This window comes from Heterocephalus glaber, unplaced genomic scaffold (genome assembly GCF_053883595.1).
Source record: "Heterocephalus glaber isolate CG9 unplaced genomic scaffold, H.glaber_assembly_v1.0 deba00001481, whole genome shotgun sequence".
Classification (NCBI taxonomy): domain Eukaryota; kingdom Metazoa; phylum Chordata; class Mammalia; order Rodentia; family Bathyergidae; genus Heterocephalus; species Heterocephalus glaber.
The window spans coordinates 15,020,956-15,035,000 of record NW_028258317.1 but is presented as its reverse complement, the minus strand read 5'-3'; the positions used below and the strand labels follow the sequence as shown (position 1 = coordinate 15,035,000).

The window sequence follows — 14,045 nt, the reverse complement described above, 5'->3', positions numbered from 1 at the left end:
ACATTATTCCTTTTGTTGTTGTTCTTTTTTGCGGGGTCTAATCACTTATGGTGGTATTTCCAGTCAAAATTTTGCCATTCAAGTTTTATTTCTTGAATTACTAGCATATCCGTGATATTTTTAAATTGTATGATATGTTTTATCACTACTCTAAAAAATAAATGAAAAGGAATGACAGCACAAAAAATTGTTTCAAAATATATGTCAAAGGTTGAAAAGGTTTTAAAGCCTTGACTCATTTAGGTGTGTATTTGTATACATATACATATATTGTGCAAACACATGCATATACATTTCTAAACAAAAGCTATACATTCAGTTTAAGAATTGATATTTAGTTTGGTGATTTAATTTATTAAAATCATTGATAGAGTATAGTTATAAAAAACATACTTTTTGTCATCAACAGTTGATTTTCTTAGAAGATGGTAAACTGATCAACTAAACAGCTTGGTTAGAAAAAGAGTCTCCTTAACAAAATCATAATGTAGGCATAAAATGTAGGTTTATAAGAAAATATCTCCTAATCATTGCCTTTTGTTGTTGCTACTGTTGTGTGTATGGGTGGTTGTTTTTGTTACCTATTTTGATTTCACTAAGTCCATGTTCTACAAGATTGTTGAGGTCTTTTGGGCTTATAAAGTTGTTTCTCTACAAATTTGGTGTGTAAAAATTTAGACTTAGGTTTCTTGAGTTTTGTTCATTTTTAAATTATCTTTTTTGAATATTAAAAGTGAGTGCTAAGTGGTTATATAAAAGATAGCAACAGATTTCAGAAATACGTAACTACAATAAGGGCTTCATAAAAGCAGTTCCTATTAAATTGTTTTTTATCATATTATCAAAGTTCAAAATGTTCTTTTAAAATTAGGTATTCTTGATGAGCTTTACTGATTTTGACCACTACTTTTTATTTTTACAGTTTAGCCGTGTTATGACTCTTTGTGACATCTTGGTGCCCCAAACTTCTAACCTGAAAAGAAAAAAGGAGAGAGAAAACTTTGTTACTGGCTTTCTGACAATGGCAGGGAGTGTGTTAAACCAGTGTAAAATTCAATTAAACTGTCTAGCCAGGTTTTTGAAGCTGAAATGCAGACCCTTTCTGTTAAGCTTCTTATTTTCCTGTGACCGACACCAGTGGATGCTGGGTTATGCCAAAACCAACAGGCTGTAAAGTACCTTGTTTCATGCTCCCAGCTGATCAATATTTTTATTTTCCAGGCTTGCCCAGAAATCTGGAGGCAGTATCACCTAACGGTGAGTAGAAACACCTTTTTTATTTTCCCCAAGACCCAGCCTATTCACCCTTCTCTGAACTGCTGACCATAAAATATAGACAAGCATCTTTCTGCTGGAAGATAATAAACATCTGAAGAGTTTTTGTACTGAGAAAGCAATAATGTACTTTTTCTCTTCTCTCCTGCCTACTACCCTATCCTTTAGCTTTCTGTTCTTAAAAGATTTTGATTGATTTTTTATTACTTATATCATTTAATGATTACATCATAGTATCTCTCAGTCTTCCTTGACTATACCTTATTGGGGAGGAGGAATATAATAATCATCTAGTGTTTTGGGGGGTTTTTTTGTTTGTTTTGGTACTGGGGATTGAACTTGGGTCCTTACACTTGTAGGGCAGGCGGCGAAACCACTGAGCTAAATCCCCGGCCCCTAATCTAGTGTTTTTAAAATATTGTATCATTTAGAGTCCACAAGCATATAGTCTACAGTATCTCTTTTCATTTTTCTCTTTACTGAAATATTTACCCATTTTTTACATGAAGCTAGAAAAAGCTTAGTATAACTTTCATATAACACAACTGTCCTATCTTTAAGCCCTTCTTGATGTATTTGAATTGTATAAACATTTTCTTAATACCAAATTATTCAGTTCTCTGGTTTCCTTTTATGATTTTAGTTTAATTACAAAGTATTAAATAATTTCAATAATTCACTAGAGCCCTGCTAGTCATTTTCACTGTATAAAATGTGTTGTGCTGAGACAGTTTTCTTTTATACAGTATATATTAATTAATAGCTGTTAAAAGCTTAACATGGTAAAAAGTTTTTATATATAGAAAGGTCATTAAAAAAGGAGAAAAGACGAAGTTTTTACAAAACATGTCTTTCTTCTTACTCCTCTCCTCTTATAGAAATAAAAAGTAAACCACCAGGTAGACTCATACCACCATTCTGTCACAGCCCCCAAAATCCAGGAATAATAGCAGGTGGTTTATTTTCACATTTTGTTATCACCTTTTAATTTATTTAAAGATCTTCAGTAGAAAGCCATAATTCCTCAACTATGCCTCAGATTCCAAATCAAGGTTTGTTAAAAGCTTCAGTGTTATTTCAAAAGATATATACATATCTATATATGTTACAGATGTACTTCATCAGAATATATTATGTTTGTGCTTATATAGCAGTTTTTTATCCTAACATAATGCAGTGAAATCCTTACAGTTTAAATTTGATCTGATCATATCTTATACTTTTCAAGATCACAGAGCTACTCTCTGTAACCATATACCAGTATTTGTTTGTCATTATCTTTTAAATAGTGTGTTAGTAGATTTGACAATGCATTTCTTTTAGCTTTCTTCCTAATCTAGAGAATTTTGATTTTGAAAATCTGAAGTATAAGAAGTACCACTCTTTTCATTATTTGCAATGTTCTTTTATATAACTATCATTGAAGGGTAAAACTTGGTTTCAGGTATAACAGTAGAAATATTTAAAGCTTTTCAGAACATTATAAAGAGAAAATTTGGGGTAAAATGAAAACAAAATGAATTTGCCTTTTGTAGAATATATTTTATAATATTTTGTGGGCATAACAAATTGTTTCAAAACTTCATTTCTCCTAATATGGAATCCTGGTTAATTTTTCAAAATAACATTGAAATAATTAACACAGTTTATAATTATCGAGAGTTAATTAATAATGAATTTATTATGCAGGTATAAATGTAACATTCATGTGCTTATAGATATGTGTCCGTACTTACTAGTCCATCTAAAATAAAAGTTAAATAATTAAATTACTTTAGCACTATCTGGGCAATATCTAAATGTATGCATTTAAGCAATATTCAATCTTGAGTAAAAGCAATATGCGTGCTGATTTTAGTCATCTTCAGCTCTTTTATTAGGCGATGGACTGCCATCTATTGACTCATGGTAGCCCTCACACGTGAATATGGCATCAGTCAGAGCAATGACCAAGTAAGGAATTAGTTTAGAATTGCTACCATATATTCACTTAATGTGCTTAAAACTCTGGAACTTTCTACTTAATAATTTATTTTTCTAAACAAAAAGTATCTATTTCTTATTCCAATTGAATTTTTGAGGGGAGGAATTTGATTAATGTATCCAGTTTGGAGATTTTCTCATTTGAGAGCTTTTCAATTGCTTTTGTCTGCTTCTCAACCAGTAAGATTAGAATGACATTTACAGAACAACTTCAATTTTAGCAACTACAAATTAAGATCTGTCTAGGAATCGGTTTTTTTTAAGTTATTTAAGTTAAACTATTATTTTTCAAATCTACAAAAAAGATGAAGTTAACTAATATAAATGAACTTATAAAATCTTCCTAATGAAAAATTCCTGAAAACATGTTCTGAAGGAGAAAGTTTTAGAAGTGCTCACTTTTCAGCAGTTTCATTAGATAAAAATGAAGTCTCTTTAACAACTTGAATCTGAACAGAATAGCTTTTACCAAGTTTGACTTCACTACATTAGTAAAAACTAGGACCTCATTTTAAAGGGTCTATGCTAAAATTACTCCCTACACACACACCCCATGACAACTATATGATTATGCTATTTTATTTATATGCTCTAATAATTAGACTACAAAATCATATCATGTACTTTAATGTTTAATTGTTGATCTGGAAATGTATGTGGGAAAAAGAAAAAAAAGTATTTTTATTTAGCAATTTAACAGTTAATATTTTTGCTTCCTAAAAAAAGTTTAGAAACTTTTTTAAATCTTTTAATACTATAGTCCTATTCTTGTATTTTAATTTCCACTTTATTTTCAGATTATTTTGCAGAACCTGACTTTGAATGTTCTTTTTTCCTTTCACATGATTCATTCAATATAAAAATTACCCTGTTTAACTATTCAAGAAGGAAAGTCCCTTCCCCCACCCCTTGTCACTTCTAGTCTCATTTATATTAAAAATGTAGGCCAATATGGCCACCAGCAGAGTTTTACATCCAACAGAATTTAGTAGAGTCTGTAATTTGACATGTATTAGACATTTTGTTAATCTTGTTTTTAATCTACTCACTTTAAAAAGTAACAAGTAGTTTGTATTTTGGAGGCTGTATGTGTTAAGAACCAAAAAGGACAATGCATCTTTTATGTTTAATTTTGGTGCTTGGATTTCTTTGTGTGTATTGCTAAAATGAATTACAACCATATTTGCTTTTATTGTAACTATAAAGCTTTAAAGAGGAAGCAACTGTAACTTTTTTGGAAGAATTAATTTTAAATGTTCCCTTATTCATAATATTTGATATGCTTAGAATTCATATTTTAAAAGTCAATATTTATTTTCAGGAGAAAGGGAAAGAGTAGAGAACTGAGTTTCCTTGTGTTCGTTTCTGGCCTAGGAGAAGCTTCTGACCAGAGTTTACTAGTAAGCAATACTAGTCTTAGCTGAACCAGTTGAATGGCAGAGTATGTCTTATGGACCATAGTTAACAATATTCCATTTCATTCTGACACTCAGTTTTCTGTTCTTGCCTGGAAACATCAATTTAGAAATGTATTTTCTGAGTTTTCACAGTATGAGGATGTTTTCACAGTATGAGTTTTACACTAAATGAGAATTTTATCCTCTAAAGAATTCTATGCCATACCATAGAGTGGGTAACCCTTAAATGTCATCACGTTGGTATTTAACTTTAGAACTATTTTATAGTCCAAAAGGAAGGAATAAGAAAGTAGAGTTAGGTTCTAATGCCATAGCTGTACTAAAATCTGGGATTGTAATGTAAGATAAGGTAGATAATAATTTTCTAACTGCCTTCTGCTAAAATGGATTTTTTAAAAAATAAAATGAGAAGTAGAGTTTTAAAAAGTCAGCCCAGAATCTTTTCTTTTCATGGAAAAAACACTTCTCTCCTTTAATTGAATAAATGAAAAAATATATATATATATAATCTTAGATATTTTTCTGAGAGCTCCTTGGCTACATAAGCAGACCTATAAAACCCACAAGAACTTTATCCACATAGTATATATCAATTTGAAAGGTCATTCTTTTATCATGTGTTTCTGTGTGAATGTTTGTAAGCAAGCAAGCAAGCATGTGTGTGTGTGTGTGTGTGTGTGTAAGAAAACAAAACTATTTTCTTATACACACACAGATCAAGGGAGCAAGGAGGTAGAAGATGGAAAAAATAGTAATTAAGATGAGTTATGTACACATACCAGCTCCTCAGGATAAATGTAATCATTATATACCTCAAGCATGCACAAACAAAAAAATTTTTTAAATAAAATGTTAGCTCCAGAATAGAGTAAGGCCTAGTTCTTGCTCTATTTTGGAATTTTTCTTTTACCATTTTTGAGTCCTGATAGGCAGGTTATCATAAACTAACATTTTTAAAATTCCTATTGGAATGTCTTAGTTTGATAGTTCCATTCACTTTGGCAACGTGAGAACCAAGAATACCTTGTTCTCACTGTATCTGGTATTACTGTTTCAATGTTTTGGTTGACCAAGTGTTTCTTTTAAGACATTATATCTCTCTCAAATTTTCAGTGATTTAATTTTCATTAAAATTTTCCTTAATACCAAAATACTAGGGTAAATATGATTGTGCTCTTTTGATTTAGAAGGCATGTGACTCTTTTGTAGTACTTCAGGGCCATTTTTTCATGATAGCACTACAAAATAAATCAGATTGCTTTATCTTTCGGGTGACTTGGTGTCTAAATAACAAGATTTTTTTTTTTTCCTATAGTGCTGGGGATTGAACCCAGGACCTCGTGCATGCTAAACACAGGCTCTGCCCCTGAGATATCCCTCAGCCCCAACTAGAATTTTTTGAATCATCATGATGACTTAGTTGCTAATACTCCATCTGTGATAAAAGAGAGAGAAAATACATTTGGACAGTGACCAAATTTTTAAAAGATTTTTCAAGTGGAATGTTTATGTGAATAGTTTTATACTTATTCTATATATTTACTTTGTTCATAATGTCAGAATTATTCTAGTAATTTGTTTTTCAGTCTTAACCATGTCTTGAATTTAATATAAAAGATAATTATAACATTTAGAGAGTAAGTCAACTGATTTTTTTTAATCTTTATTTCACTGGTATGTTGGACTACATTTTGCCAGAACTTATCATTGGAAGCAATTGGAAAATGCAATTTCAAAGCAAATGAAACCTGGAATTATCAATCTCAATAAATGAGATTCATTTAAAAATAAATACAATTTGCCAAATCATCAAAAAGCAATTTTCCAAAGCTTCTGTAAAGAGAAAAAAAGTGAACACTGTGAATTATAAATCCACATTATTTTTTCTCATAATATTTCCTCAGACATTAAAAAATCATATATATGATACTTATTTTTGAATGAGAGTGGAATTAAATGATTTAGATTTGGATATAATTTATAAACATTTATTGAAACACATGGGATAACCTTAGTGTTTTCTTCTTTTGAAAGGAATATTGAGATATCTACTACTTCAAAGAGAATTTTCAACATACTTAATTTTCAGTATTTTAATGAAAAATTAATTTGTTTAAATAGAAAATCAATATAGCGGTAGGATTTTTCTTGCATTAATATGTTTAAATAATATCATGACAATTTATGTCAACCCTAAGGTAGATTTAAGTGTTTCAGGTAATAAAATGAAAATGTATGCAGCATTCATACAATTTAGAAAGAATGCATTATAAATGTTCTGTCATAGAAGCAGCTGTACTTTTACCATCTTCTAAAAATCTTTAATTTACTAATCTCCAGTCATAAAGGTTTTTTTTTCATTTTTTAGATAATACATGTTACTCAGTAAAAATTAAATCTGAAATTCTGTTAAGCACAGGAACTTCCTCTCTTAATTTGACAGAAAAAGTCCCTCTGTTTTTTTTTTTGTCTACCTCATAGTGGCTAGGAAAAAAGACCAATACATTTAGGAGTTACATATTTATCATATAAGCTTCAAGTATTAGTTCGGTTTTTAAAAATTTAAAGAAATTCTTGTGATCATTCATTTTCTTATCTGTTAATAAACTTTTTCCTGAGGATAACAGGAAGATAAAAAATTGCATTTAAACTTTTATTACCCTTTTTTCTCTTCCCTAGGTATGTTCACTTTTACTTACATAAGAATTATATTTAGTCATTGTAGGGGATATTTCTTCTTCATAAATAAATGTTGTGGTAATTAAATTCCATTTCTAAGTGTTTATAATTTTAATACATAGTATATTTTTAAAACTTTCATCTTTTATAAAAAGCATACATATTCATATAATCCCAAAGAAAACTACAGGTTTTTTGCTTGCAATTCTGCACTTTGAAAGAGTATCTTATTATAACAAAAATGAATATCAATATAAACAAATATCTTTAAAATTTTCAAAACTCATACAGTTTATCGCTGTATAGTATCTGACTATAAGGATCACAAGTTCAAGCCCAGCCTGTGCAACTTAGTGAGACCTTGTCTCAAATTTTTAAAAAGTCTGAGGATATAGCTCAATGAAAAGCTCCTGGGATCAATCCTAAGTAACACCAAAAAGAAAAATCTAAAAAATATGAAATATTGCCAGGCATGATGGTGCATGCCTGTAATCCCAGCACTCAGGAGACTGAGGCAGGAGGATCACCATGAGTTCAAGGCCAGCCTGAACTAATAGTGAGACCCTGTCTCAAAACAAACAAAAAATCTGCAATATTGAGTGATACCTATTTTTTGTCATGTTGCCTATACCTAACAAGCAATAGTAGAGAATGAGTTTAGCATATTTGAGGGATTATTCTTCATATGCACCTCAAGCAAGTGATTCATGCCATTCCTTAAAGAATTATGGTCCAGGCAATCATGTTTGTCATACTTTTCTGCAACAATAAAGGTAAATAAGATTTATAGACAAATGATATTTGTATCAAACACTCCTTTTAGTAGTTGTACATTTGAGTGACATGGTGGATTACAGTAATGCCTAATAGGTTTTAAGTATTTAGAAATCAATTAGTTACAATTATGATAAACCATAACCTTTAAGGGTTTGGGTCAATTATTTGAATAATCCAAAGCAAAAAATTCCTAAAAGGACCCCTTGACTTCCTGACATGAACAATCTCTCTGAATTAGTATAAATAGTAAAAACTTTAGCAATAAAGTTGAATTAAGTTCGGAGTTTCAAAATCACTGTCTTCAGTGACTAAAATTTAATGCATTATTGTTTAAATTTATCAGATCTTGGATTTGAAATTCATTGGTCATTTTATCCCCACATATCAGAAAATCGTGGAGTTATCTGTGGATTTGTACACTTACTTTCGTACAGGTATTTTGAGATTGGTGCAACAATCCTCAGACCAACAACTCTGGCTTTTAAGATATATAGAAAATATTATATGAAGAATACATATTTAGAAGGCACTTAACAACAAAAAAACTTTTTAAAATACCTTGGAATGAAATTATACCTTCACCTTAATTGATATACCAATACACAGATCACATTTCAGAAATGAGAATTATTGCCTTATATGGGAGAGCTCGTCTGTAATCCCAGCTCCTCAGGAGGCTGAGGCAAGAGAATCATGAGTTCAGGACCAGCCTGGATAACTTAGTGAGACATTGTTTCAAAGAACTGGGGATGTAGTACCATCCTGGGTTTGATCCTCATTACCATCAAAAATGTTTTTTTAATTGAGTGTTCAGAAGTCACTATTAGCTTAGTAAAAATAATGCATATGTATTGTAATCAGTTATTTGAGAAGCTGAAGCAGAAGGATTACAAGTTCAAGTCTAGCCTTTGGCAGCATTTCGAGACACCTCACCTCAAAATTAAAAGTACAAAAGCCTGGGAATGTAGCTCAGTGCATAGGCCCTGGATTCAATCTCTAGTACCACCCCCACATCCCCCCCAAATTTTGTGTATATATTAATTGATAAACTACCCCATTATTTTTATTTCTTTTTTCAGATATACAGAATTGAATCTACTGAATTGACTATAAGACATCTTTATAACTTTGTTGTATGTCCATATTTATAAATATCCATTTTATATAAATATATTCCTTTATATATGTTTGTGGATTATTCCACATTTCTTCTCGGTTAGGAAAACTAAGTTTTGATTTGTGTCTTAACTTTGTTTATACAATAAAAATCTCAGTTTTTGTCTTCCTTGGATATGTCAAATTTTCTTTGTTTATAGTTGTACCATATTTCCTCTTGTTTTTACTGAAATACTTAAGAAAATGTACTATGAAATTTGGCCAGAAGGGCAGGCATATTTCTGAGGAAATTACTAGGAAGTGTTTTATGTCATAATAAAGAGAATATCAGCTTTGAAATTGAACTTTGGTTCAGAGTCTGATATTTTCATGTCCTAGATGTGCAAAAGTTGTTAAAATATTTAACATATAAGAAACTCAGAAGATCAGGGATTTTGATCAGTGGTTCCACCGCCTGCCTCACAAGTGCAAGGTCCCAAGTTCGATCCCCGGTACCAAAAAAAAAAACACCTCAGTTTTTTTATCTGAAAAATAAGGATAATGCCTTAAGGATTTTTATAACTATCCGATGAGATGATAACTGTAAAGTATTTTACACAGTACCTGGAACATAGACCATGTTAAACACTGTATAAGCTCTAATACAGCAAACCCATAGGCAGGTCACACCTGTGGAGATGGTGTGATACCCCAAATTCAGGTTATTATCATGGGGTTTTTTTTTGAGAAGATACATAATAACTTTGTAGTCTGGGTCTCCTAACAATGTTTTCTTCTCACAGTTACTGAAATTAAAATACTTATAAACAGTGTCTTCTGTTACAAAATTATTTACCTCAGCTTTCATTTTCTATTTAGTCTGTCTTACTCCTTTCTAAAAGTGTAGGTAGGTAACTTTTAATTCTGACAAATTATTTTCTTAATTTAAATTACCTTAAAATCATTATTAAAACATTTAAGATTAGACCATAGGAGGCACAGAGTTGCCCACCTATAATCCCAGCTACTCAGGATACTGAGGCCAGAGGGTCACAAGTTCAATGCCAACCTGGGCAACATAGCAAAACTTTGTCTCAAAACAAACCAAAATAAAAGCAGTAGAAATGTGGTTCAGGGGTAGAGCACTTGCCTAGCATGCATAATGACCTGGCTTTAAGTCCATTCTTAAAAAAAAACGGTTAGATCACAAAATATTTAGGCAACTTTCTTTGCTAATGAAAATGATTATATAAAATACATACATATATAAATATGTAACACATGCTTAGCATGCACTAGCCTTGAATTTAATCCCCAGAACTGGGTGGGGGACAGATCACTTTGAAAAATATATATTAAGCTAATAAATACATAATTTTAAGTGATAACTTCAGTGTTATCTGCATATAGTTATATATCATAAGCAAGTTAAATTATATAAACCTTTGCTTCCTATTTAAATAATGAGAATAATATGAAATCAGATAATTCACACACACCAATTATGGTACTTTCTGCTAGGTATAAAAGGCTTAAATGTGAATCAGATGAGGAAGAAAACAAAATAGCATATCACATTTTTTGGCACTTCAGGTAAAACACTGTGCTTTCACAGGACTGATGCCAGAAACTAGGCAGATTTCACAGCAAAATGTAGTGGTGTAAGAACTGAATTAGCTGTACAGACTCCTAGCTATATATCTTGTGTAGGTCCAGGTAAAAAAGGCAATATAAAATTAGGAGCTTTCCCAGTGCAAGTGATACATATTCTTTCAAAGAGCATTCCTAGTCCGTTTTAATTCCTTACTTTAAGGCAAGCAAGGGCTGATATGAAACATATTGTAAAAGCAAAAGAACATAACTTCCTTCCCCCTTTGAAACAGGTCCTTGCAGCTGTGGAATTCCCTGCCTTAGTGACTGATGGTTAAGAGTATTTCAATAAAATAAGCAGGATTTGGAAGGAAGGGAATACCATGTGTTGTAGATCATGTAGAATTATGGTCAAAATGAAAATTTTGGGGTTTATTTGGGTCCCTTGTATATTAGCTAATAAATATACTAGAGCTATGGTTCCATTCTATAATTTTTCAATGTAGGTTTATATACAGTTACATTAACATATATAAGCAGATTTGAATTTATTAAGCATTTCATATGATTGGAAGATGTGTATTAATGAGATTTCTGTGTTTTACAGTTCACCCCAATAAACCGTCAGATAAAATATCCATGAGTTCACACATGTATGTATTCTTTTCTGTCCTTTTCCCCTGTATCCTCTCTCCACGCCCTCCTCATCACTCCACCCTCTGTCAAAGCTTGTGGTCCTTTTCCATCTGTGTACTAAAAGGTTTCTTTGTAAACCAGGCCATTTGTCCATCATTGTTTGGGGTCCAAGCAGTGGTAAGATACCCTGTCACCGATCCCGCACACTATGAATGGCAGCTCCTCTCCGGACAATTGGTGGAGGGACCAAGAAATATTCCTGAGAGGATTATTTAACCTTTCAATTTAGAGGGCACAAAGCCTGGCTGATTAATGAACTTTCTGATGGGTGCTGATAAGCGGATCTATTTCTTTATTTCCCCTAAAAGTGATTCCTTCTCCTGTCCATATTACTATAATCTTAAACATAAAATGTGGCAAATAGATTAAAAAACAGCACTAAAGAGTTTATCTGGCTAGCAAACTGAAGGAGCTAAATTAAAATTGGTAATGACAGCAGTGGCTCAGCCTCATATATGGTTTTTAAATGCACTGTGTATTTTGAAGAGACTTATTCTCCAGCTCGCCTGGTAATGACTGCTTTCGGTGCACAGTCTGGGGCTGGCTTCTGTTATCCCCACCCCCGCCCAAAAAAATGAGTTGTGTTATCTGGATGGCTGCAGACACATACGCATCCCCCTTTCTCACTGCATGGGCAGACAAGGTCGATAGCATTACAAGGTATTTGTGGCAGTGCTTGTTTCAGTTTTCAGAGCTGCCAGTTTTCAGGCAGATTTGAATTACAAAAGAAGAAGCTGGCATGAAAATTGAAAGGTTTTATCGGCTGGTCTGAAGCCTCATAGCACATTGCTTATTTATGCAGTCCATTTGCACCAAGAAATATAAAAAGGAAATACATTTTTAAAATAAGGCCATAAAGACCCAGATATGTTTAAGATGGCAAATAAAATATAGATACCTATAATATCTTTCCAGGAAACGATTTTCACTTAATGTTGCACATTACTTCAGAAGAGCATTTATGTTGCTGTCATAAATTTGTGTGTTTGTGTCACTATGTAGGTAGTCTCTGGGGATTAAGAAGGAAGCCTTTGCTAACTTACTTTAAAATTAAAATAGACGAGGGATAGCTCTGCAGTTTGAGAGCTACATTGCAAATATTTAAATAGGATGGTAACTTAAACTTAAACTAACATTTTTGCATTCCATGTAAAATTAGCTATGGCCTAGTGAATAAATGCCACCACCTTTAGAGTAAATTGGGATGCTTTTTAAGCCATGAAGATTTGGAACATTCAGGGAGTGAGTTACTATGATCCTTACTGTCTTGCATATGTTCATTGTTCTGTACTTATTGAGGTTTTCTTTTTTGTTACTGGGGTTGTTTTGGCATAAATAAGTACCTTATTTACAAGAAGAAAGAGCATAAATTAGTAGGTCCTTTTTGTAAAACTTGTGCCATTATTTTAGTCTTCAGATACATTGTCTTTTAGGTTTTGCCTAGTGCTTAATGTTGTAAATATGTGTTCTTCTCACTATTGGGATTTATACCAACAATTTACATCTATTCACATTGCTTTAACATAGTTTTGACTTAAAAAAAAAAACTCATGCAATCCCTTAAATTCTTGATTACATAAAATGAAGATGCAAATATACAGACATATTGTGGTGCAAGGCCTTGAATAATTAATGGCTTTACCAATGGTCATTTGCAACTTTTCAACCCATTGGTTTGTAAAACAAGTGTATCCAAAAGAGAGATAGGAAGGAAGTTACCTGTATGTTGGAAATATGAAATCAATAAAGCCACACTTTTTATTCTGTTACAATTCAAATGAATACTTTTTAAGAATTCATTTTCCAGTAAAGCAAATTATTCTTAGCTAAACCATGAGAGATGCAATTTTCGTAATTTTTGTTTTTACCAATGTCTGGTTCCTTTCTCATGTTTTCATGACCTAGACTAATTACTTCATGTAGTTTTTTTTAAAACAGGAAATATCAAAAGCATACACGTCTGCTGCATGCTAATAATGTGCTGTACATTTTTTCATGAATTTTCATAAGGATTTTTTCTACGTAGCATGTGTGGCTTAATGATGTAATCACCCGATAGACTAGGAAATGCTCCAAAGGAGACGTTCCGGTCTGTTGTGTACATAATACATGTTTCAAAAATCTGCCTAATTAAGGAATTATCCAATGGATTGGGAGTCTGTTGGGTATATGACATATTTTTAACACATAAAAATATTATATGTATATTATTATATATGGTATTTTAATGCTGTTTTTAAGATGGGGAAATTGGCAGCAGTGTCCACTGAAACACAAGTGAATTCTTTTTTCACTGAGAAAAAAATAAAAGCTTTAAAAATTTCATGAAGGAAATATTGTTTTAAAATAATTCCAAAGCCTTTAGCTTGGGGAGAAAATTCCTCCCAGTATTCCTCAAAGGGAAGTAATATTATGATATTTGCCAAAACAGTGTGCATATGGAGTGCTTTTCCAAAACCGTGGTGTGGGGTTAGGCCTCGAGTACAGGTCCTAGGTGTGAGGATCCACCCCAGAGGAAAGGGTGTCAGCCTG

At 31.9% G+C, this 14,045-nt stretch overlaps 1 protein-coding gene across 6 annotated transcripts in view; it reads left to right on the top strand.

Moving 5' to 3' along the window:
- The window catches only part of Zcchc7 (zinc finger CCHC-type containing 7), a 251,610-nt gene that overhangs the window by 213,351 nt on the left and 24,214 nt on the right, over positions 1–14,045 (top strand). For all 6 annotated transcript variants that reach the window (XM_087183684.1, XM_087183687.1, XM_087183685.1 and 3 more), the window contains exon 6: positions 1,222–1,257. In XM_087183684.1, coding sequence (XP_087039810.1) covers positions 1,222–1,257 — 36 coding nt within the window. The remainder of the gene's footprint in view (positions 1–1,221; positions 1,258–14,045) is intronic.